We start from the raw sequence: 24,095 nt of genomic DNA, 5'->3' as shown, positions 1-24,095 counted from the left end.
CAGAGAGCCATCTATTTTTATCTCTATGTCATGTTCTCTTCATAAAATGGCTGCGCCCATGTAATGTTATTTGGTACATTGTAACCTATACGGTAATAAACAATTTTTGAAATTTGATTTTTTTTGCCGCATTAGTTACTTGCACATTGCTTGACTTCATTCTACTATGCAAAATATCTCATTGAAAACTGTATAATACACAGGAATTAATTTCTGGAGCCTACCCCTGTTTAAAAATTGGTAAAAAATTACACTGATTTTTATAGACATTACGGTACTGTTTGTTGCAGGTGTAATATTTTGTCTCTTTGTTAGTATTGCCTTTTCGAAGTAATCATGTGCTTCTGATATTGATCAACAGAAAATTTAATTTGAGTGATGCTGTGCCGAAAACCAAATTAAAAATTCGGACCAGTTCAATATGAAATAAATTCACTATTTTGAAACGGACTATAGCTTTATAAATCGGATACATGTGCACACTTTGGCTTCTTTTCGTAAAAAACAGCTTCTGGTGGTCTATATTAGCTATACAAGTAGTCTGGTAAATGTTTTGAATGATGCGAAATCGTTTAGCATATGAATATACCCTTGGAGCCGTTTTTACCAAAAAAGGGGGAGGGTTAAATCCGAAGATTTCTGTGTCATGTGATGTGACAAGATCTAACAAGTATCGCCAAAAGTTAGGCCTATATATGGCTATCAAGCCTGTAAGACAAATTTTGGATAAAAACAGAAAAGACACATCAAGGCGATGTAATCCTGTACCTACCCGTATTTTGAATGCAAATAAGAAACAGACTATAGCATGAAAACGGAATTATTCACACATATCACAACACTAGTAAAGCGTTTTTGATGTCTAAATCTTTCTTTAAATACAATTTTTGACATATTTTGAGACCATTATACGGTAATAAACAATTTTTGAAATTTGATTTTTTTTGCCGCATTAGTTACTTGCACATTGCTTGACTTCATTCTACTATGCAAAATATCTCATTGAAAACTGTATAATACACAGGAATTAATTTCTGGAGCCTACCCCTGTTTAAAAATTGGTAAAAAATTACACTGATTTTTATAGACATTACGGTACTGTTTGTTGCAGGTGTAATATTTTGTCTCTTTGTTAGTATTGCCTTTTCGAAGTAATCATGTGCTTCTGATATTGATCAACAGAAAATTTAATTTGAGTGATGCTGTGCCGAAAACCAAATTAAAAATTCGGACCAGTTCAATATGAAATAAATTCACTATTTTGAAACGGACTATAGCTTTATAAATCGGATACATGTGCACACTTTGGCTTCTTTTCGTAAAAAACAGCTTCTGGTGGTCTATATTAGCTATACAAGTAGTCTGGTAAATGTTTTGAATGATGCGAAATCGTTTAGCATATGAATATACCCTTGGAGCCGTTTTTACCAAAAAAGGGGGAGGGTTAAATCCGAAGATTTCTGTGTCATGTGATGTGACAAGATCTAACAAGTATCGCCAAAAGTTAGGCCTATATATGGCTATCAAGCCTGTAAGACAAATTTTGGATAAAAACAGAAAAGACACATCAAGGCGATGTAATCCTGTACCTACCCGTATTTTGAATGCAAATAAGAAACAGACTATAGCATGAAAACGGAATTATTCACACATATCACAACACTAGTAAAGCGTTTTTGATGTCTAAATCTTTCTTTAAATACAATTTTTGACATATTTTGAGACCATTATAGGATATAAAGTACTAAATGGTGGCCCCATTGCCGGCAATGCTATTTTTAGCAATTATCTCCTTAAAAGGCGCTTTTAATAAACTAATTATGGAAAAACTGCTGTTGTCTAATTGAAGCTCGATATCTTTTTGCGATTTTACCGCACTCAAATATATATGGTCCCATGGCTTTTCTTGGTGAATTTTGGGGTTTTTCACGATACCTGACGATTTCGCAGAAAAATTTTCCTAATTATGAGCAACATAAAAAAAATATTTCCGGCCCTTCATACTATACATTTAAGGACAAATTTGTGCTTGCATGAAACTTCATTCATAATGCATTCCAGAAGAAAAATATGTAAAAGATATAACAACCAATCACAGAGAGCCATCTATTTTTATCTCTATGTCATGTTCTCTTCATAAAATGGCTGCGCCCATGTAATGTTATTTGGTACATTGTAACCTATACGGTAATAAACAATTTTTGAAATTTGATTTTTTTTGCCGCATTAGTTACTTGCACATTGCTTGACTTCATTCTACTATGCAAAATATCTCATTGAAAACTGTATAATACACAGGAATTAATTTCTGGAGCCTACCCCTGTTTAAAAATTGGTAAAAAATTACACTGATTTTTATAGACATTACGGTACTGTTTGTTGCAGGTGTAATATTTTGTCTCTTTGTTAGTATTGCCTTTTCGAAGTAATCATGTGCTTCTGATATTGATCAACAGAAAATTTAATTTGAGTGATGCTGTGCCGAAAACCAAATTAAAAATTCGGACCAGTTCAATATGAAATAAATTCACTATTTTGAAACGGACTATAGCTTTATAAATCGGATACATGTGCACACTTTGGCTTCTTTTCGTAAAAAACAGCTTCTGGTGGTCTATATTAGCTATACAAGTAGTCTGGTAAATGTTTTGAATGATGCGAAATCGTTTAGCATATGAATATACCCTTGGAGCCGTTTTTACCAAAAAAGGGGGAGGGTTAAATCCGAAGATTTCTGTGTCATGTGATGTGACAAGATCTAACAAGTATCGCCAAAAGTTAGGCCTATATATGGCTATCAAGCCTGTAAGACAAATTTTGGATAAAAACAGAAAAGACACATCAAGGCGATGTAATCCTGTACCTACCCGTATTTTGAATGCAAATAAGAAACAGACTATAGCATGAAAACGGAATTATTCACACATATCACAACACTAGTAAAGCGTTTTTGATGTCTAAATCTTTCTTTAAATACAATTTTTGACATATTTTGAGACCATTATAGGATATAAAGTACTAAATGGTGGCCCCATTGCCGGCAATGCTATTTTTAGCAATTATCTCCTTAAAAGGCGCTTTTAATAAACTAATTATGGAAAAACTGCTGTTGTCTAATTGAAGCTCGATATCTTTTTGCGATTTTACCGCACTCAAATATATATGGTCCCATGGCTTTTCTTGGTGAATTTTGGGGTTTTTCACGATACCTGACGATTTCGCAGAAAAATTTTCCTAATTATGAGCAACATAAAAAAAATATTTCCGGCCCTTCATACTATACATTTAAGGACAAATTTGTGCTTGCATGAAACTTCATTCATAATGCATTCCAGAAGAAAAATATGTAAAAGATATAACAACCAATCACAGAGAGCCATCTATTTTTATCTCTATGTCATGTTCTCTTCATAAAATGGCTGCGCCCATGTAATGTTATTTGGTACATTGTAACCTATACGGTAATAAACAATTTTTGAAATTTGATTTTTTTTGCCGCATTAGTTACTTGCACATTGCTTGACTTCATTCTACTATGCAAAATATCTCATTGAAAACTGTATAATACACAGGAATTAATTTCTGGAGCCTACCCCTGTTTAAAAATTGGTAAAAAATTACACTGATTTTTATAGACATTACGGTACTGTTTGTTGCAGGTGTAATATTTTGTCTCTTTGTTAGTATTGCCTTTTCGAAGTAATCATGTGCTTCTGATATTGATCAACAGAAAATTTAATTTGAGTGATGCTGTGCCGAAAACCAAATTAAAAATTCGGACCAGTTCAATATGAAATAAATTCACTATTTTGAAACGGACTATAGCTTTATAAATCGGATACATGTGCACACTTTGGCTTCTTTTCGTAAAAAACAGCTTCTGGTGGTCTATATTAGCTATACAAGTAGTCTGGTAAATGTTTTGAATGATGCGAAATCGTTTAGCATATGAATATACCCTTGGAGCCGTTTTTACCAAAAAAGGGGGAGGGTTAAATCCGAAGATTTCTGTGTCATGTGATGTGACAAGATCTAACAAGTATCGCCAAAAGTTAGGCCTATATATGGCTATCAAGCCTGTAAGACAAATTTTGGATAAAAACAGAAAAGACACATCAAGGCGATGTAATCCTGTACCTACCCGTATTTTGAATGCAAATAAGAAACAGACTATAGCATGAAAACGGAATTATTCACACATATCACAACACTAGTAAAGCGTTTTTGATGTCTAAATCTTTCTTTAAATACAATTTTTGACATATTTTGAGACCATTATACGGTAATAAACAATTTTTGAAATTTGATTTTTTTTGCCGCATTAGTTACTTGCACATTGCTTGACTTCATTCTACTATGCAAAATATCTCATTGAAAACTGTATAATACACAGGAATTAATTTCTGGAGCCTACCCCTGTTTAAAAATTGGTAAAAAATTACACTGATTTTTATAGACATTACGGTACTGTTTGTTGCAGGTGTAATATTTTGTCTCTTTGTTAGTATTGCCTTTTCGAAGTAATCATGTGCTTCTGATATTGATCAACAGAAAATTTAATTTGAGTGATGCTGTGCCGAAAACCAAATTAAAAATTCGGACCAGTTCAATATGAAATAAATTCACTATTTTGAAACGGACTATAGCTTTATAAATCGGATACATGTGCACACTTTGGCTTCTTTTCGTAAAAAACAGCTTCTGGTGGTCTATATTAGCTATACAAGTAGTCTGGTAAATGTTTTGAATGATGCGAAATCGTTTAGCATATGAATATACCCTTGGAGCCGTTTTTACCAAAAAAGGGGGAGGGTTAAATCCGAAGATTTCTGTGTCATGTGATGTGACAAGATCTAACAAGTATCGCCAAAAGTTAGGCCTATATATGGCTATCAAGCCTGTAAGACAAATTTTGGATAAAAACAGAAAAGACACATCAAGGCGATGTAATCCTGTACCTACCCGTATTTTGAATGCAAATAAGAAACAGACTATAGCATGAAAACGGAATTATTCACACATATCACAACACTAGTAAAGCGTTTTTGATGTCTAAATCTTTCTTTAAATACAATTTTTGACATATTTTGAGACCATTATAGGATATAAAGTACTAAATGGTGGCCCCATTGCCGGCAATGCTATTTTTAGCAATTATCTCCTTAAAAGGCGCTTTTAATAAACTAATTATGGAAAAACTGCTGTTGTCTAATTGAAGCTCGATATCTTTTTGCGATTTTACCGCACTCAAATATATATGGTCCCATGGCTTTTCTTGGTGAATTTTGGGGTTTTTCACGATACCTGACGATTTCGCAGAAAAATTTTCCTAATTATGAGCAACATAAAAAAAATATTTCCGGCCCTTCATACTATACATTTAAGGACAAATTTGTGCTTGCATGAAACTTCATTCATAATGCATTCCAGAAGAAAAATATGTAAAAGATATAACAACCAATCACAGAGAGCCATCTATTTTTATCTCTATGTCATGTTCTCTTCATAAAATGGCTGCGCCCATGTAATGTTATTTGGTACATTGTAACCTATACGGTAATAAACAATTTTTGAAATTTGATTTTTTTTGCCGCATTAGTTACTTGCATATTGCTTGACTTCATTCTACTATGCAAAATATCTCATTGAAAACTGTATAATACACAGGAATTAATTTCTGGAGCCTACCCCTGTTTAAAAATTGGTAAAAAATTACACTGATTTTTATAGACATTACGGTACTGTTTGTTGCAGGTGTAATATTTTGTCTCTTTGTTAGTATTGCCTTTTCGAAGTAATCATGTGCTTCTGATATTGATCAACAGAAAATTTAATTTGAGTGATGCTGTGCCGAAAACCAAATTAAAAATTCGGACCAGTTCAATATGAAATAAATTCACTATTTTGAAACGGACTATAGCTTTATAAATCGGATACATGTGCACACTTTGGCTTCTTTTCGTAAAAAACAGCTTCTGGTGGTCTATATTAGCTATACAAGTAGTCTGGTAAATGTTTTGAATGATGCGAAATCGTTTAGCATATGAATATACCCTTGGAGCCGTTTTTACCAAAAAAGGGGGAGGGTTAAATCCGAAGATTTCTGTGTCATGTGATGTGACAAGATCTAACAAGTATCGCCAAAAGTTAGGCCTATATATGGCTATCAAGCCTGTAAGACAAATTTTGGATAAAAACAGAAAAGACACATCAAGGCGATGTAATCCTGTACCTACCCGTATTTTGAATGCAAATAAGAAACAGACTATAGCATGAAAACGGAATTATTCACACATATCACAACACTAGTAAAGCGTTTTTGATGTCTAAATCTTTCTTTAAATACAATTTTTGACATATTTTGAGACCATTATAGGATATAAAGTACTAAATGGTGGCCCCATTGCCGGCAATGCTATTTTTAGCAATTATCTCCTTAAAAGGCGCTTTTAATAAACTAATTATGGAAAAACTGCTGTTGTCTAATTGAAGCTCGATATCTTTTTGCGATTTTACCGCACTCAAATATATATGGTCCCATGGCTTTTCTTGGTGAATTTTGGGGTTTTTCACGATACCTGACGATTTCGCAGAAAAATTTTCCTAATTATGAGCAACATAAAAAAAATATTTCCGGCCCTTCATACTATACATTTAAGGACAAATTTGTGCTTGCATGAAACTTCATTCATAATGCATTCCAGAAGAAAAATATGTAAAAGATATAACAACCAATCACAGAGAGCCATCTATTTTTATCTCTATGTCATGTTCTCTTCATAAAATGGCTGCGCCCATGTAATGTTATTTGGTACATTGTAACCTATACGGTAATAAACAATTTTTGAAATTTGATTTTTTTTGCCGCATTAGTTACTTGCATATTGCTTGACTTCATTCTACTATGCAAAATATCTCATTGAAAACTGTATAATACACAGGAATTAATTTCTGGAGCCTACCCCTGTTTAAAAATTGGTAAAAAATTACACTGATTTTTATAGACATTACGGTACTGTTTGTTGCAGGTGTAATATTTTGTCTCTTTGTTAGTATTGCCTTTTCGAAGTAATCATGTGCTTCTGATATTGATCAACAGAAAATTTAATTTGAGTGATGCTGTGCCGAAAACCAAATTAAAAATTCGGACCAGTTCAATATGAAATAAATTCACTATTTTGAAACGGACTATAGCTTTATAAATCGGATACATGTGCACACTTTGGCTTCTTTTCGTAAAAAACAGCTTCTGGTGGTCTATATTAGCTATACAAGTAGTCTGGTAAATGTTTTGAATGATGCGAAATCGTTTAGCATATGAATATACCCTTGGAGCCGTTTTTACCAAAAAAGGGGGAGGGTTAAATCCGAAGATTTCTGTGTCATGTGATGTGACAAGATCTAACAAGTATCGCCAAAAGTTAGGCCTATATATGGCTATCAAGCCTGTAAGACAAATTTTGGATAAAAACAGAAAAGACACATCAAGGCGATGTAATCCTGTACCTACCCGTATTTTGAATGCAAATAAGAAACAGACTATAGCATGAAAACGGAATTATTCACACATATCACAACACTAGTAAAGCGTTTTTGATGTCTAAATCTTTCTTTAAATACAATTTTTGACATATTTTGAGACCATTATAGGATATAAAGTACTAAATGGTGGCCCCATTGCCGGCAATGCTATTTTTAGCAATTATCTCCTTAAAAGGCGCTTTTAATAAACTAATTATGGAAAAACTGCTGTTGTCTAATTGAAGCTCGATATCTTTTTGCGATTTTACCGCACTCAAATATATATGGTCCCATGGCTTTTCTTGGTGAATTTTGGGGTTTTTCACGATACCTGACGATTTCGCAGAAAAATTTTCCTAATTATGAGCAACATAAAAAAAATATTTCCGGCCCTTCATACTATACATTTAAGGACAAATTTGTGCTTGCATGAAACTTCATTCATAATGCATTCCAGAAGAAAAATATGTAAAAGATATAACAACCAATCACAGAGAGCCATCTATTTTTATCTCTATGTCATGTTCTCTTCATAAAATGGCTGCGCCCATGTAATGTTATTTGGTACATTGTAACCTATACGGTAATAAACAATTTTTGAAATTTGATTTTTTTTGCCGCATTAGTTACTTGCATATTGCTTGACTTCATTCTACTATGCAAAATATCTCATTGAAAACTGTATAATACACAGGAATTAATTTCTGGAGCCTACCCCTGTTTAAAAATTGGTAAAAAATTACACTGATTTTTATAGACATTACGGTACTGTTTGTTGCAGGTGTAATATTTTGTCTCTTTGTTAGTATTGCCTTTTCGAAGTAATCATGTGCTTCTGATATTGATCAACAGAAAATTTAATTTGAGTGATGCTGTGCCGAAAACCAAATTAAAAATTCGGACCAGTTCAATATGAAATAAATTCACTATTTTGAAACGGACTATAGCTTTATAAATCGGATACATGTGCACACTTTGGCTTCTTTTCGTAAAAAACAGCTTCTGGTGGTCTATATTAGCTATACAAGTAGTCTGGTAAATGTTTTGAATGATGCGAAATCGTTTAGCATATGAATATACCCTTGGAGCCGTTTTTACCAAAAAAGGGGGAGGGTTAAATCCGAAGATTTCTGTGTCATGTGATGTGACAAGATCTAACAAGTATCGCCAAAAGTTAGGCCTATATATGGCTATCAAGCCTGTAAGACAAATTTTGGATAAAAACAGAAAAGACACATCAAGGCGATGTAATCCTGTACCTACCCGTATTTTGAATGCAAATAAGAAACAGACTATAGCATGAAAACGGAATTATTCACACATATCACAACACTAGTAAAGCGTTTTTGATGTCTAAATCTTTCTTTAAATACAATTTTTGACATATTTTGAGACCATTATAGGATATAAAGTACTAAATGGTGGCCCCATTGCCGGCAATGCTATTTTTAGCAATTATCTCCTTAAAAGGCGCTTTTAATAAACTAATTATGGAAAAACTGCTGTTGTCTAATTGAAGCTCGATATCTTTTTGCGATTTTACCGCACTCAAATATATATGGTCCCATGGCTTTTCTTGGTGAATTTTGGGGTTTTTCACGATACCTGACGATTTCGCAGAAAAATTTTCCTAATTATGAGCAACATAAAAAAAATATTTCCGGCCCTTCATACTATACATTTAAGGACAAATTTGTGCTTGCATGAAACTTCATTCATAATGCATTCCAGAAGAAAAATATGTAAAAGATATAACAACCAATCACAGAGAGCCATCTATTTTTATCTCTATGTCATGTTCTCTTCATAAAATGGCTGCGCCCATGTAATGTTATTTGGTACATTGTAACCTATACGGTAATAAACAATTTTTGAAATTTGATTTTTTTTGCCGCATTAGTTACTTGCATATTGCTTGACTTCATTCTACTATGCAAAATATCTCATTGAAAACTGTATAATACACAGGAATTAATTTCTGGAGCCTACCCCTGTTTAAAAATTGGTAAAAAATTACACTGATTTTTATAGACATTACGGTACTGTTTGTTGCAGGTGTAATATTTTGTCTCTTTGTTAGTATTGCCTTTTCGAAGTAATCATGTGCTTCTGATATTGATCAACAGAAAATTTAATTTGAGTGATGCTGTGCCGAAAACCAAATTAAAAATTCGGACCAGTTCAATATGAAATAAATTCACTATTTTGAAACGGACTATAGCTTTATAAATCGGATACATGTGCACACTTTGGCTTCTTTTCGTAAAAAACAGCTTCTGGTGGTCTATATTAGCTATACAAGTAGTCTGGTAAATGTTTTGAATGATGCGAAATCGTTTAGCATATGAATATACCCTTGGAGCCGTTTTTACCAAAAAAGGGGGAGGGTTAAATCCGAAGATTTCTGTGTCATGTGATGTGACAAGATCTAACAAGTATCGCCAAAAGTTAGGCCTATATATGGCTATCAAGCCTGTAAGACAAATTTTGGATAAAAACAGAAAAGACACATCAAGGCGATGTAATCCTGTACCTACCCGTATTTTGAATGCAAATAAGAAACAGACTATAGCATGAAAACGGAATTATTCACACATATCACAACACTAGTAAAGCGTTTTTGATGTCTAAATCTTTCTTTAAATACAATTTTTGACATATTTTGAGACCATTATAGGATATAAAGTACTAAATGGTGGCCCCATTGCCGGCAATGCTATTTTTAGCAATTATCTCCTTAAAAGGCGCTTTTAATAAACTAATTATGGAAAAACTGCTGTTGTCTAATTGAAGCTCGATATCTTTTTGCGATTTTACCGCACTCAAATATATATGGTCCCATGGCTTTTCTTGGTGAATTTTGGGGTTTTTCACGATACCTGACGATTTCGCAGAAAAATTTTCCTAATTATGAGCAACATAAAAAAAATATTTCCGGCCCTTCATACTATACATTTAAGGACAAATTTGTGCTTGCATGAAACTTCATTCATAATGCATTCCAGAAGAAAAATATGTAAAAGATATAACAACCAATCACAGAGAGCCATCTATTTTTATCTCTATGTCATGTTCTCTTCATAAAATGGCTGCGCCCATGTAATGTTATTTGGTACATTGTAACCTATACGGTAATAAACAATTTTTGAAATTTGATTTTTTTTGCCGCATTAGTTACTTGCATATTGCTTGACTTCATTCTACTATGCAAAATATCTCATTGAAAACTGTATAATACACAGGAATTAATTTCTGGAGCCTACCCCTGTTTAAAAATTGGTAAAAAATTACACTGATTTTTATAGACATTACGGTACTGTTTGTTGCAGGTGTAATATTTTGTCTCTTTGTTAGTATTGCCTTTTCGAAGTAATCATGTGCTTCTGATATTGATCAACAGAAAATTTAATTTGAGTGATGCTGTGCCGAAAACCAAATTAAAAATTCGGACCAGTTCAATATGAAATAAATTCACTATTTTGAAACGGACTATAGCTTTATAAATCGGATACATGTGCACACTTTGGCTTCTTTTCGTAAAAAACAGCTTCTGGTGGTCTATATTAGCTATACAAGTAGTCTGGTAAATGTTTTGAATGATGCGAAATCGTTTAGCATATGAATATACCCTTGGAGCCGTTTTTACCAAAAAAGGGGGAGGGTTAAATCCGAAGATTTCTGTGTCATGTGATGTGACAAGATCTAACAAGTATCGCCAAAAGTTAGGCCTATATATGGCTATCAAGCCTGTAAGACAAATTTTGGATAAAAACAGAAAAGACACATCAAGGCGATGTAATCCTGTACCTACCCGTATTTTGAATGCAAATAAGAAACAGACTATAGCATGAAAACGGAATTATTCACACATATCACAACACTAGTAAAGCGTTTTTGATGTCTAAATCTTTCTTTAAATACAATTTTTGACATATTTTGAGACCATTATAGGATATAAAGTACTAAATGGTGGCCCCATTGCCGGCAATGCTATTTTTAGCAATTATCTCCTTAAAAGGCGCTTTTAATAAACTAATTATGGAAAAACTGCTGTTGTCTAATTGAAGCTCGATATCTTTTTGCGATTTTACCGCACTCAAATATATATGGTCCCATGGCTTTTCTTGGTGAATTTTGGGGTTTTTCACGATACCTGACGATTTCGCAGAAAAATTTTCCTAATTATGAGCAACATAAAAAAAATATTTCCGGCCCTTCATACTATACATTTAAGGACAAATTTGTGCTTGCATGAAACTTCATTCATAATGCATTCCAGAAGAAAAATATGTAAAAGATATAACAACCAATCACAGAGAGCCATCTATTTTTATCTCTATGTCATGTTCTCTTCATAAAATGGCTGCGCCCATGTAATGTTATTTGGTACATTGTAACCTATACGGTAATAAACAATTTTTGAAATTTGATTTTTTTTGCCGCATTAGTTACTTGCATATTGCTTGACTTCATTCTACTATGCAAAATATCTCATTGAAAACTGTATAATACACAGGAATTAATTTCTGGAGCCTACCCCTGTTTAAAAATTGGTAAAAAATTACACTGATTTTTATAGACATTACGGTACTGTTTGTTGCAGGTGTAATATTTTGTCTCTTTGTTAGTATTGCCTTTTCGAAGTAATCATGTGCTTCTGATATTGATCAACAGAAAATTTAATTTGAGTGATGCTGTGCCGAAAACCAAATTAAAAATTCGGACCAGTTCAATATGAAATAAATTCACTATTTTGAAACGGACTATAGCTTTATAAATCGGATACATGTGCACACTTTGGCTTCTTTTCGTAAAAAACAGCTTCTGGTGGTCTATATTAGCTATACAAGTAGTCTGGTAAATGTTTTGAATGATGCGAAATCGTTTAGCATATGAATATACCCTTGGAGCCGTTTTTACCAAAAAAGGGGGAGGGTTAAATCCGAAGATTTCTGTGTCATGTGATGTGACAAGATCTAACAAGTATCGCCAAAAGTTAGGCCTATATATGGCTATCAAGCCTGTAAGACAAATTTTGGATAAAAACAGAAAAGACACATCAAGGCGATGTAATCCTGTACCTACCCGTATTTTGAATGCAAATAAGAAACAGACTATAGCATGAAAACGGAATTATTCACACATATCACAACACTAGTAAAGCGTTTTTGATGTCTAAATCTTTCTTTAAATACAATTTTTGACATATTTTGAGACCATTATAGGATATAAAGTACTAAATGGTGGCCCCATTGCCGGCAATGCTATTTTTAGCAATTATCTCCTTAAAAGGCGCTTTTAATAAACTAATTATGGAAAAACTGCTGTTGTCTAATTGAAGCTCGATATCTTTTTGCGATTTTACCGCACTCAAATATATATGGTCCCATGGCTTTTCTTGGTGAATTTTGGGGTTTTTCACGATACCTGACGATTTCGCAGAAAAATTTTCCTAATTATGAGCAACATAAAAAAAATATTTCCGGCCCTTCATACTATACATTTAAGGACAAATTTGTGCTTGCATGAAACTTCATTCATAATGCATTCCAGAAGAAAAATATGTAAAAGATATAACAACCAATCACAGAGAGCCATCTATTTTTATCTCTATGTCATGTTCTCTTCATAAAATGGCTGCGCCCATGTAATGTTATTTGGTACATTGTAACCTATACGGTAATAAACAATTTTTGAAATTTGATTTTTTTTGCCGCATTAGTTACTTGCATATTGCTTGACTTCATTCTACTATGCAAAATATCTCATTGAAAACTGTATAATACACAGGAATTAATTTCTGGAGCCTACCCCTGTTTAAAAATTGGTAAAAAATTACACTGATTTTTATAGACATTACGGTACTGTTTGTTGCAGGTGTAATATTTTGTCTCTTTGTTAGTATTGCCTTTTCGAAGTAATCATGTGCTTCTGATATTGATCAACAGAAAATTTAATTTGAGTGATGCTGTGCCGAAAACCAAATTAAAAATTCGGACCAGTTCAATATGAAATAAATTCACTATTTTGAAACGGACTATAGCTTTATAAATCGGATACATGTGCACACTTTGGCTTCTTTTCGTAAAAAACAGCTTCTGGTGGTCTATATTAGCTATACAAGTAGTCTGGTAAATGTTTTGAATGATGCGAAATCGTTTAGCATATGAATATACCCTTGGAGCCGTTTTTACCAAAAAAGGGGGAGGGTTAAATCCGAAGATTTCTGTGTCATGTGATGTGACAAGATCTAACAAGTATCGCCAAAAGTTAGGCCTATATATGGCTATCAAGCCTGTAAGACAAATTTTGGATAAAAACAGAAAAGACACATCAAGGCGATGTAATCCTGTACCTACCCGTATTTTGAATGCAAATAAGAAACAGACTATAGCATGAAAACGGAATTATTCACACATATCACAACACTAGTAAAGCGTTTTTGATGTCTAAATCTTTCTTTAAATACAATTTTTGACATATTTTGAGACCATTATAGGATATAAAGTACTAAATGGTGGCCCCATTGCCGGCAATGCTATTTTTAGCAATTATCTCCTTAAAAGGCGCTTTTAATAAACTAATTATGGAAAAACTGCTGTTGTCTAATTGAAGCTCGATATCTTTTTGCGATTTTACCGCACTCAAATATATATGGTCCCATGGCTTTTCTTGGTGAATTTTGGGGTTTTTCACGATACCTGACGATTTCGCAGAAAAATTTTCCTAATTATGAGCAACATAAAAAAAATATTTCCGGCCCTTCATACTATACATTTAAGGACAAATTTGTGCTTGCATGAAACTTCATTCATAATGCATTCCAGAAGAAAAATATGTAAAAGATATAACAACCAATCACAGAGAGCCATCTATTTTTATCTCTATGTCATGTTCTCTTCATAAAATGGCTGCGCCCATGTAATGTTATTTGGTACATTGTAACCTATTTGTAAAATGTTATCAATGTCAGTGAATGTGTTTAGTTTGATATTTTTTAAAGGTCCTTTAAAGAAACTATCTTGCAAAAGGATTTGTTGTGTTGAAATACTCTCTCTTAAAAAGATAAGTTGTGTGTAGTTAAGCAGAGTGAATTTCAACTCGATTTTTCAATATTCTATTACTACTACTACAATGTTCAGAGTTGTCACTGCACATTCTAACTTGACCAATACTCAATGCTTCTGGTGGGCGCAAGTAATACGGTAATTTCATAAGATAAAACCAAAAATATATTGAGCACCACCCCTTGGTGTATGATGCAGTACAGAAGCCTACACTATTCTCAATACCTATTACTGCAGTATATTTTATTTACATGAACTTCTTTTACATTTATGTTTGTTTTTCTGCATAAGAGAAGAGGAGGATTGTAAGAGCTTTGAAGCTCACAATTCTAGAGCATCGTCCCTTGGTGCCTGTTGCATCTAAACAATGATCAATCGATCATTTATATTTATGCATTTCCAGCAAAAATATGATAAAATCAAATAAGAAAAAAAGTTTGCCACATCTCTGGAGTAAAACCTTAATATGGACTAATTTGTAGACTCATTTGTAAACAGTTCCCAAAATAAAATACACAATAAGATTCAACATATCATACAACCGCAATATTTCAGATTTGATGCAATCAAACAAAGTTTAAATTTGAACCTTTAGACCTCAATGTAGACCAATTTAATATGGGACTCAATAACCAAAATAGTAATACAAGGTTAGAACACCCAAAAATTAAATACTTTAAATTGATCCCATTTAAATTGGTGAAAAGATTTGTATTTATTTTCAATCGAAGATTTATTGCTATTGCGCTATACTGTGTAAATAAAGATTTCTTGCTATTGCGCAATACTGTGCAATTGAAGATTTCTTGCTTTTGCTCAATACTGTGAAATTAAAGATTTCTTGCTATTGCGCAATACTGTGCTATTGTGCAATACTGTGCTATTATGCAATACTGTGCTATTGGAAATATTTTGCTATTGCACAATACTGTGCAATTGAAGACTTCCTGCTATTGCTCAAAACTGTGCAATTAATTTTTTTGACCACGTTTTAGCCCCATGACAACGGAAATATTAATGTATTATAAATCTATCAAATAACATCAATCAGATACTGGAAAAGGGAATATTCCACTCAAATTCACAGCGAGAACTTTATAACGGATAAAAAATACCATCACACTGAGGGCTGTCCAAGACGCAATAGCAGTGGTAAGACATTAACAGATGGCCATAAGACATAATAGTCTACCAGATATTTAGGTCACTTTAGCAGCTTCATTTTTCAACTGTGTCTTACATATTTTCTTATTTGCAGAATCCTAACCTCTAGAATTTATGAAAACTACACAAACTGTCAAAATAGAAATCTTTTGAAAGTTTGTCATCAATATTTATTCTTGTTCAAAATCTTAATCAAAAAGATAGCGAGGTATACAAGATGTTTTACACCAGGATGAATTTTAAATGTTGGTTATAAGTATCTTTTAAGATAAGACATTGGATCAAATATCTATTTTTACTAAAAAAAAATATGTAGCGTTACCATATCAAATCAATTCAGTTCAAATATGTCAATTACAGCAGATTTATGAAGATTATTAAAGTAAAAGCTAAACATTGACATTTCTAATTTACAGAATGTATCAACCTATTCGCAATAGAACTTACATAATTTGAAACAATTGAAGAATTTTCCCTTTTTCATTGGGGAGGGGGGCTTTAGGATCATCTCATATTGCATGGACCAACACTCAATCATTATAGGCCCTCGATCGTGTTGTCCATATTGCCGCGTGATTGTTGGATTGACTCGGGTTTGTCTGGCGAAATCGTCCAACATCAGCAGTAAAAAAATCTATCATGCGAAAATGCAGAAACATCTTTTCCTATTTATAGAGAAATATAAAAAAAAACCATCATGACACGAAAACTCCTTTTTTTACCCTTTTTCTCGATTAGTGACTGAAATTGTGACCTTCAAAATTGATGTCTTATGGTAGCACACCTTTGTTATAAATCCGTCTTCTTCTGGCAGTTAAATATATATATATTATATATATATATATAAGTGCCTATAAATAGCAGCACATGACATACAAATCTATGAGAGTGTGGATTAATCAGTACAGAGATCAATTCAATTACACAAATAAAATTATAGATTGCCTATCAGTGTAATTTTAACACACTATGATTTTTATCATTTTGTAAATATTTTAAACATTTTAATATTTACATACTAAATAGTGTGTTAAAATTACATTGATAGGCAATCTATTTTATATATATACGAGTCTAAATTGAAAACTACGTTCAAACCTATGATTGCGTTGGATAAAAACCGCAATTTTTATACGTGTGCACGTAAAACAAATTTCGTTGTAGAAGGGTCTAAATACAGCACAAACAACATTTTCCAAAAGACCAAAAAAGTGAAGAAGTATATTTAAACAAAACGCATTTGACTAACAGGTCGAACAACTGATGTTCTTTAACCCTGCTGACTGCCATTGGCGATTGCCATATAAAATTGATCACAAGATGTAACAAAATGGATCTTAATATAAATTTAATACTAAACAGAATTTTTTTTTTTACTTCTGGCCACGATGTTATGCCACAAACATAAGGTGTCAATATTTTTTCAGTACACCAGGTCCGGATTTCGACAATAAATGTCTCTTCAGTGATGTTAGGGATCGAAACGGTATTTGGAAGGCCATATAAAAAGTACCCTCATTTTTAGATAAGGTACCCTCATTTTAGATAGACTCTTTAATTTTAAGAGTCAATATAGGATGAACGGATCATATAAACTGGAGGGAAATTATGATACAAGCCCAAACGAAAAAATATAAACGAGTCTAAATTGAAAACTACGTTCAAACCTATGATTGCGTTGGATAAAAACCGCAATTTTTATACGTGTGCACGTAAAACAAATTTCGTTGTAGAAGGGTCTAAATACAGCACAAACAACATTTTCCAAAAGACCAAAAAAGTGAAGAAGTATATTTAAACAAAATGCATTTGACTAACAGGTCGAACAACTGATGTTCTTTAACCCATATATCTTTGTATGTCCATTTTACCTTTGTATACAGCAAATATCACTGACTTTTGTACATACATATTTCTCCGCAACCAAAACCATGCTGGTCATTTTATCCGCAAGAGCAGCTATGCCAACGTTCATCTTGATGGCGTCACAATCATGACGTTCAAAGATCGTGGTGAGGTCGCGGTATGAGCGGCATGAAAATGTAAATTTTCGTTGCTTTCACGATGCTACTACGTCCTCATTACGCTTCTACAACGATCCCGCTACGATTATAACACGTTTTCACCGCGCTTATTCTGCGACCTTACTACGCTTATCAAGATCTTTCTACGCTCATCACGTTCTCACTACGACCATGCCAGGAGTTATCCGATTGCAACACGATCTTACCACGCTTCTACTGCGATTATTGCACGTTCTTACCACGATTACACTACGTTCAAACCACGATCTTACTACGCTCTCAGCAATAACGTCAACATCGTGTTCCATATCAATACAGTATCATTCCTTCAGTTATATTTCTGATTAATACGTAGATTTCTCGAAGAAAAAAATACAGCCATGCCACCAAAATCTACTAGAACACGTGGGCGTGGTGTTAGGGTTGATGTAGAGGCAAATGGAGCTCTGATAGTAACGAATCTTGATCAAGTAGAGATGTCGGACCGACCAATCCGACCTAAATTACAACCTATTGCTGGTCCATAAAGCTGAAATGACGATATTTTAGTGAACGATAGCAGATATGAAACAGATGTGTCAATAGATATAGAAAGATGTGGTATTAGTGCCAATGAGACAACTCTCAATCCAAGTAACAATTTTTAAAAGTAACAATTATAGGCCAAGATACGGCCTGCAAGACGGAGCCTTGGCTTACACCGAACAGCAAGATATAAAAGGCCCCAAAAATTACTAGTGTAAAACCATTCAAACGGGAAAACCAACGGTCTAATCTATATGAAAACAAGAAGCATAGTTGAGCCGTTAGAGAAAATGGTCAAGAAGTCCCAATTACCTACAGACAAACAAAACCTGGAGAGAATTAATATATTTTATAGGAAAATGACAATGAGAATAATGGTCGTAGTATGAACGTAGTCAGGTCGTAAGAAGATTGTGATGAGGACGGTAAGGGCGTGCTAGAATCGTACTATGGTCGTGAACAGCGTGGTTTAGTCGTAGTGGAAGCGTAGTTTGGTCGCGGTGAGAACGTGATAGTCGTAGTGAGGTCGTAATAACGTCGCAATGAGATCGTAGCGCAGTTTCTCCGAATAAAATCACGCTTTCGCTACGCTCTCATTACGATGGTACAGCGACCTTTGCGATCTTACTACGATCTTAGTGCGCTCTCACTACGCTTCTACTACGACCTGATTTCGCCACGACCGCACCACGATTGTTTTGAACATGTTCAAAGTTTGCCACGCTCATCACGATCTTGAAGACCTCACCACGACCGTGATACGACCTTACTGCGATCTACAAGATCGTACTACGATCATTAAAATTTGCATTTTTTTCACAGATCGTAGTGCGATCGTGGCCTAGTGGGACTGGGGTATAACATCTACAAAATAAACACAGAATGGAAACTTTTGTCTGGATCATAAAAAAAACGTAGGTGAAAAATGGTAAAAATATAGGTGCAATTTAACTATTGTAACTATGTATATTGTTTTGGCGAATTATTAAAAAAAAAAATGATAATGATACATTGTATTAATTCGTTCATTGTGAGCTCTTTTAATGGAAATAAAACATCCTCTTTTTAAACGCTTTGTCGATTACCACTGTGCCTGAAGTGAAACATCTATAAATTGATACCAGAACGCGGACGTGATAGAAAGCCTATTTAGAACATTGTCTAGTCTAGAAGAAAGCCGGGAAGGAAATAAGATGAGTTAAAAGTGGATTTGCATTGTATACCGCTAATACGTCCGCCAGTTCTTATAGGAAACAAATCCCCCTTTTGCGTAGTACTTAGCGCGTCTCAGTGTATCCGACATAATATCCATTTCATTTCAAATTGTTCAAATGAAGAAAGACAGTGTGGTTCCAATATTAAGATTCGTCTTCGTCTTTTCACATTTGCGGCATCTTTATACCGTTACAGTAGAGAATAATGAACGCTGCAGTCATCTTAGCTATTATGGTTTAATCACAGTCGTTTGAATATATCTAGCGACTTTTTTTTATTTTTTGTTTTTGTTTATTTATCACTAAAATTCAAACGACTGTGGTAAAAATCGAATGAAAATCGAATGGAAAATCGTATCGTATGAATGCACCTTAACATATGTTTATACAACTCGTCTTAACATCAACCCAACAATGTTAGATCTGTAAACTTGAATTTTCATAATGTTGAGATCTCCCTACCGTCTTTTTACGTCAAAACTGTCTGACGAGCTCGCGTTGGAGTTAAATTGTTTGTGCTCTTAACTGAAAATAAATTGCCTAATACTTAGTAATTAACTCACCAATAGATAGAAACTTTAAGGTTCGTCGGAATCCTGTGTTTAGCCTATGATTGTTGCGGTCAGTGAAAAGGTGTAAGATTGACATAAAAGGTGAGTCCATATATCAGTCAAATACAGAATGGAATTGAAATAGAATCAAACTCTTTAAGATGCTATTTCTTGGTCTTGAAGATTAGCGTCTGTCCAAGTTTCATAACAATCCATGAAGTTTTACAAATTCGTCATGTTAAAAAAATATCAATCCCAGACTGTCTGTAAATGCAAACAGTAAAAACTAGAGGCTCTAAAGAACCTGTGTCGCTCACCTTGGTATGTGTGCATATTAAACAAAGGACACAAATGGATTCATGACAAAATTGTGTTTACTTATTTTTAGGACTTACTTTTCTGTACATTATTGCTCTATCTATAGTTTATCTCTATCTATAATAATAATCAAGATAATAACCAAAAACGGCAAAATGTACTTAAAATTACCAATTCAGGGGCAACAACCCAACAACTGGTTGCCTGAATGGTCTGATGATTTCAGGACATATAGATCTTGACCTAATGAACAATTTTACTCAGTCAGATTTGCTATAAATGCTTTGGTTTCAGAGATATAAGCCAAAATCTACATTTCTTTTTTTTTTTTGCCAAGTCTGCCATCTTGGTTCGCAGGCGGGTTCATCGGACACAATTTTAAAACTAGATAACCTTATGATGATTGTAGAAAAGTTTGGTTAAATTTGTCTTAATAGTTTCAGAGAAGAAGATTTTTGTAAAAGATTACAAAAATTTATGAAAAGTTGTTAAACATTGACTATAAAGGGCAATAACTCCTTAAGGGGTCAACTGACCATGTTGGTCAAGTGACTTCTTTGTAGATCTAACTTTGCTGAACATTATTGCTGTTTACAGTTTATCCCTATCTATACTTTTATTCCAGATAATAACCAAAAACGGCAATATTTCCTTAAAATTACCAATTCAGGGGAAGCAACCTAATAACAGGTTGTCTGATTCATCTAAAAATTTCAGGGCAGATAGATCTTGACCTGATAAACAATTTTACTCAGTCAGATTTGCTATAAATGCTTTGGTTTCAGAGATATAAGCCAAACACTACATTTTATCCCTATGTTCTTTGTTTAGCCATGGTGGCCATCTTGGTTGGTTGACCAGGTCACCGGACACATTTTTTTAAACAAGGTACCCCAATGATGATTGTGGCCAAGTCTGGTTGAACTTGGTCCAGTACTTTCAGAAGAGAAGATTTTTTGTAAATTTCAACGACGACGGATGACCGACGGTCGACGGACGCCAAGTGATAAGAAAAGCTCACTAGACCCTTTGGTCAGGTGAGCTAAACACTAAGTCCATCTAGCAGAAAAATACTGAAATGAAAAGAAAAAAAACTAAAGTTTGCTTCAGACATTATCTCTTAAACATAAAGAAGCTTCTGCAAAAGCTTTATAAAATTTTATGAAGGTATGCCAAAGTAATTGATGTGTAACATATTTATCCCCAGACTGTAACTATATGTTTTCGAAAATTTGCCCTGGATACTGTATTTGAAGGTTTGACAAAGTTATTAAAAATACTTTAATTTAATGTTGACGCCGCTGTCACCAACGAGAGAATCTAGGAACCCTGTCTCACTTTCCCGATATAAATAGTGCAGTATGGCGATATAAATTATCAGCATAACAAGATGTGCAAACAATTCATTATGTCTAAACTCGTCAGTTTACTTCTAATTTGAGTTATTGCATGTCCTTTTTTTTAACTTTGAGATACGTATTATTAATTTGTTATATAGTATATATAATCTTTGTTTATCTGTGAAAAAAAAATAACAGATAATTTCTCATATTTTTGTATTTTTAACGTAATTGTTAAATGACGGCCAATGTAGGTATTATTTTCTTTAATAGATATTAACAACAAGACAAATGCTTAAACGATAGAATAGAAAGAAATCTGTTTTTGACTCCAATGGCAAGTAAGAAACAGAAAATAGAAAATTTTCCAAATTGCCGCCAAATTATTTTTTCCGCGAAATTAACTCAATTTCAGAATGGATAGTCTTGGGGTCCTGACTAAACCTTGTCAGTATGGTCTTGTTCTTGATGATTAATGATTAATGTTTTTTTGAAAATATTTTTTTTATTGAAAAATGTATGTCTTGATGAGTTTCTCAAGCTTTAACACTTGATTATTCAATAAATCATAATTTTCCGCATTTTATAAGTTTCAAGGTGTTGAAATTGGTTATTTTCGTAGAAAAATGGAAAATCTGGCTCCCTGTCATTATATCATCTCATAGCTGGGACCAGAGGAAATATTGTTTATGAACTTCTTTGGTAATGTTGTTGGCACACTTAACAAGATTTCAATCAAATCTGATCATTTGTGGTCCATTTTGCATGGTTTTATTTTAGACTTGGTGTTAAAAAAAAGAATTGATCTGGCGATAGTTTTGTCGATTTAAAAAGGTCGTTGTTGTGCGTTTTTACTAAAAAATTATAAATGGTTTTAGTTGGATTTTTATGATTCTTAAAAGAAACAATCTGGCGATGTTTTGACTTTAAAAAAAGGTCGTTGTGGTTTGTGTGATTTTTTAAAACAAATGGTTTTAGTTGAATTTTTAAATGGTTCTTAAAAGATACAATCTGGCGAAAGTTTTGTCGATTAAAATGGTCGTTGTGGTGCGTTATTTCTAAAACATTATAAATGGTTTTAGGTGGATTTTTAATGGTCCCTAAAAGAAACAATCTGGCGAAAGTTTTGTCGATAAAAATGGTCGTTGTGGTGCGTTATTTCTAAAACATTATAAATGGTTTTAGGTGGATTTTTAATGGTTCCTAAAAGAAACAATCTTGCGAAAGTTTTGTCGATAAAAATGGTCGTTGTGGTGCGTTATTTCTAAAACATTATAAATGGTTTTGGTTGGATTTTTAATGGTTCATTTATGAAACAATCTGGCGAAAGTTTTGTCGATAAAAATGATCGTTGTAGTGCGTTATTTCTAAAACATTATAAATAGTTTTAGGTGGATTTTTAATGGTTCTTAAAAAAAACAATCTGGCGAAAGGTTTGTCGATAAAAATGGTCGTTGTGGTGCGTTATTTCTAAAATATTATAAATGGTTTTAGTTGTATTTTTAGATGGTTCTTAAAAGAAACAAACTGTCGATAGAAATTGTTGTGTTGAAATACTCTTTTATGAAAAGATAAATTGTGTGTAGTGAAGCAGAGGGAATTTCAACTCGAATTTACAATATTTTTGATGGTACATATTCATATAAAATTACAAATGTCTCAGTTAAAGTACATTTTATGAAGATTTATAGCTTATTCCGCAGCTAGTATTCATGTGTTTAAGAAAGAAATTATGCTGACTGAGTGACTCCGACCTGGCTTTATCCACTGACCATTTGTCGTCTGCAAATCAAACTTTACTGTTTTTACTACGAAAACACCATAAATATTGCATATTCTACATAGCGATCAGCTTTGCCTCTTGATATTTAGGTAATAAATGTTAGGGAGTTACCATTTGATTTTTATGGGGGGGCTAGGATGAAAAATTTTGTCCTGCTTTTTTTTTAGTTGTAATCTCTGTCCTGCCTTTTTATTTTTTACTCTATTCGGTCCTGCCTTTTTTTTTACGAGTTATCCTGACTTTTTTTTACACAAATTGTCATCCTGCCTTTTTTTTTTTACCAAGTTGCTCATACCTTGGCTTATACATCAGCAAGGACCTGTCTTGGCGTGAGCACATTAACCAGACCACAGCCAAAGCCTCCAGATCTGTTGGATTCCTGCGAAGGAACCTCAGGAGTTGTCCTCAGGAAGTAAAAAGTCGAGCCTACACAACTTTAGTAAGACTCGTCCTCGAGTCTGGGATCCCTACCAGCAACAACAAATCAAACAACTGGAAAACGTACAACACCAGGCTGCTAGATTCGTAATGGGGGACTTTTTCTCGAGGGAACCAGGTTGTGTGACTAAAATGACCCAGCAACTAGGT

General features: G+C 33.5%; 2 protein-coding genes across 3 annotated transcripts in view; one reads left to right on the top strand and one right to left on the bottom strand.

The window, feature by feature from the left end:
• Positions 1-17,719, bottom strand: part of LOC143062701 (single-strand DNA endonuclease ASTE1-like) — a 58,013-nt gene extending 40,294 nt beyond the window's left edge. The window contains exon 1 of one of the 2 annotated variants that reach the window (XM_076234458.1): positions 17,624-17,719. The gene's annotated coding sequence lies outside the window, so the exon portion shown is untranslated. The remainder of the gene's footprint in view (positions 1-17,623) is intronic. The other variant, XM_076234456.1, reaches the window with a different exon arrangement.
• Positions 17,720-23,252: 5,533 nt separating this feature from the next.
• Positions 23,253-24,095, top strand: part of LOC143062700 (uncharacterized) — a 31,000-nt gene continuing 30,157 nt past the window's right edge. The window contains exon 1 of the mRNA XM_076234452.1: positions 23,253-23,354. Within this exon, the coding sequence (XP_076090567.1) occupies positions 23,352-23,354 (3 nt within the window). The 5' untranslated portion in view covers positions 23,253-23,351. The remainder of the gene's footprint in view (positions 23,355-24,095) is intronic.

Source organism: Mytilus galloprovincialis, chromosome 2 (genome assembly GCF_965363235.1).
Source record: "Mytilus galloprovincialis chromosome 2, xbMytGall1.hap1.1, whole genome shotgun sequence".
NCBI lineage: Eukaryota > Metazoa > Mollusca > Bivalvia > Mytilida > Mytilidae > Mytilus > Mytilus galloprovincialis.
The sequence above is the reverse complement of the archived record's forward strand: the minus strand, read 5'-3'. Positions and strand labels throughout refer to the sequence as shown.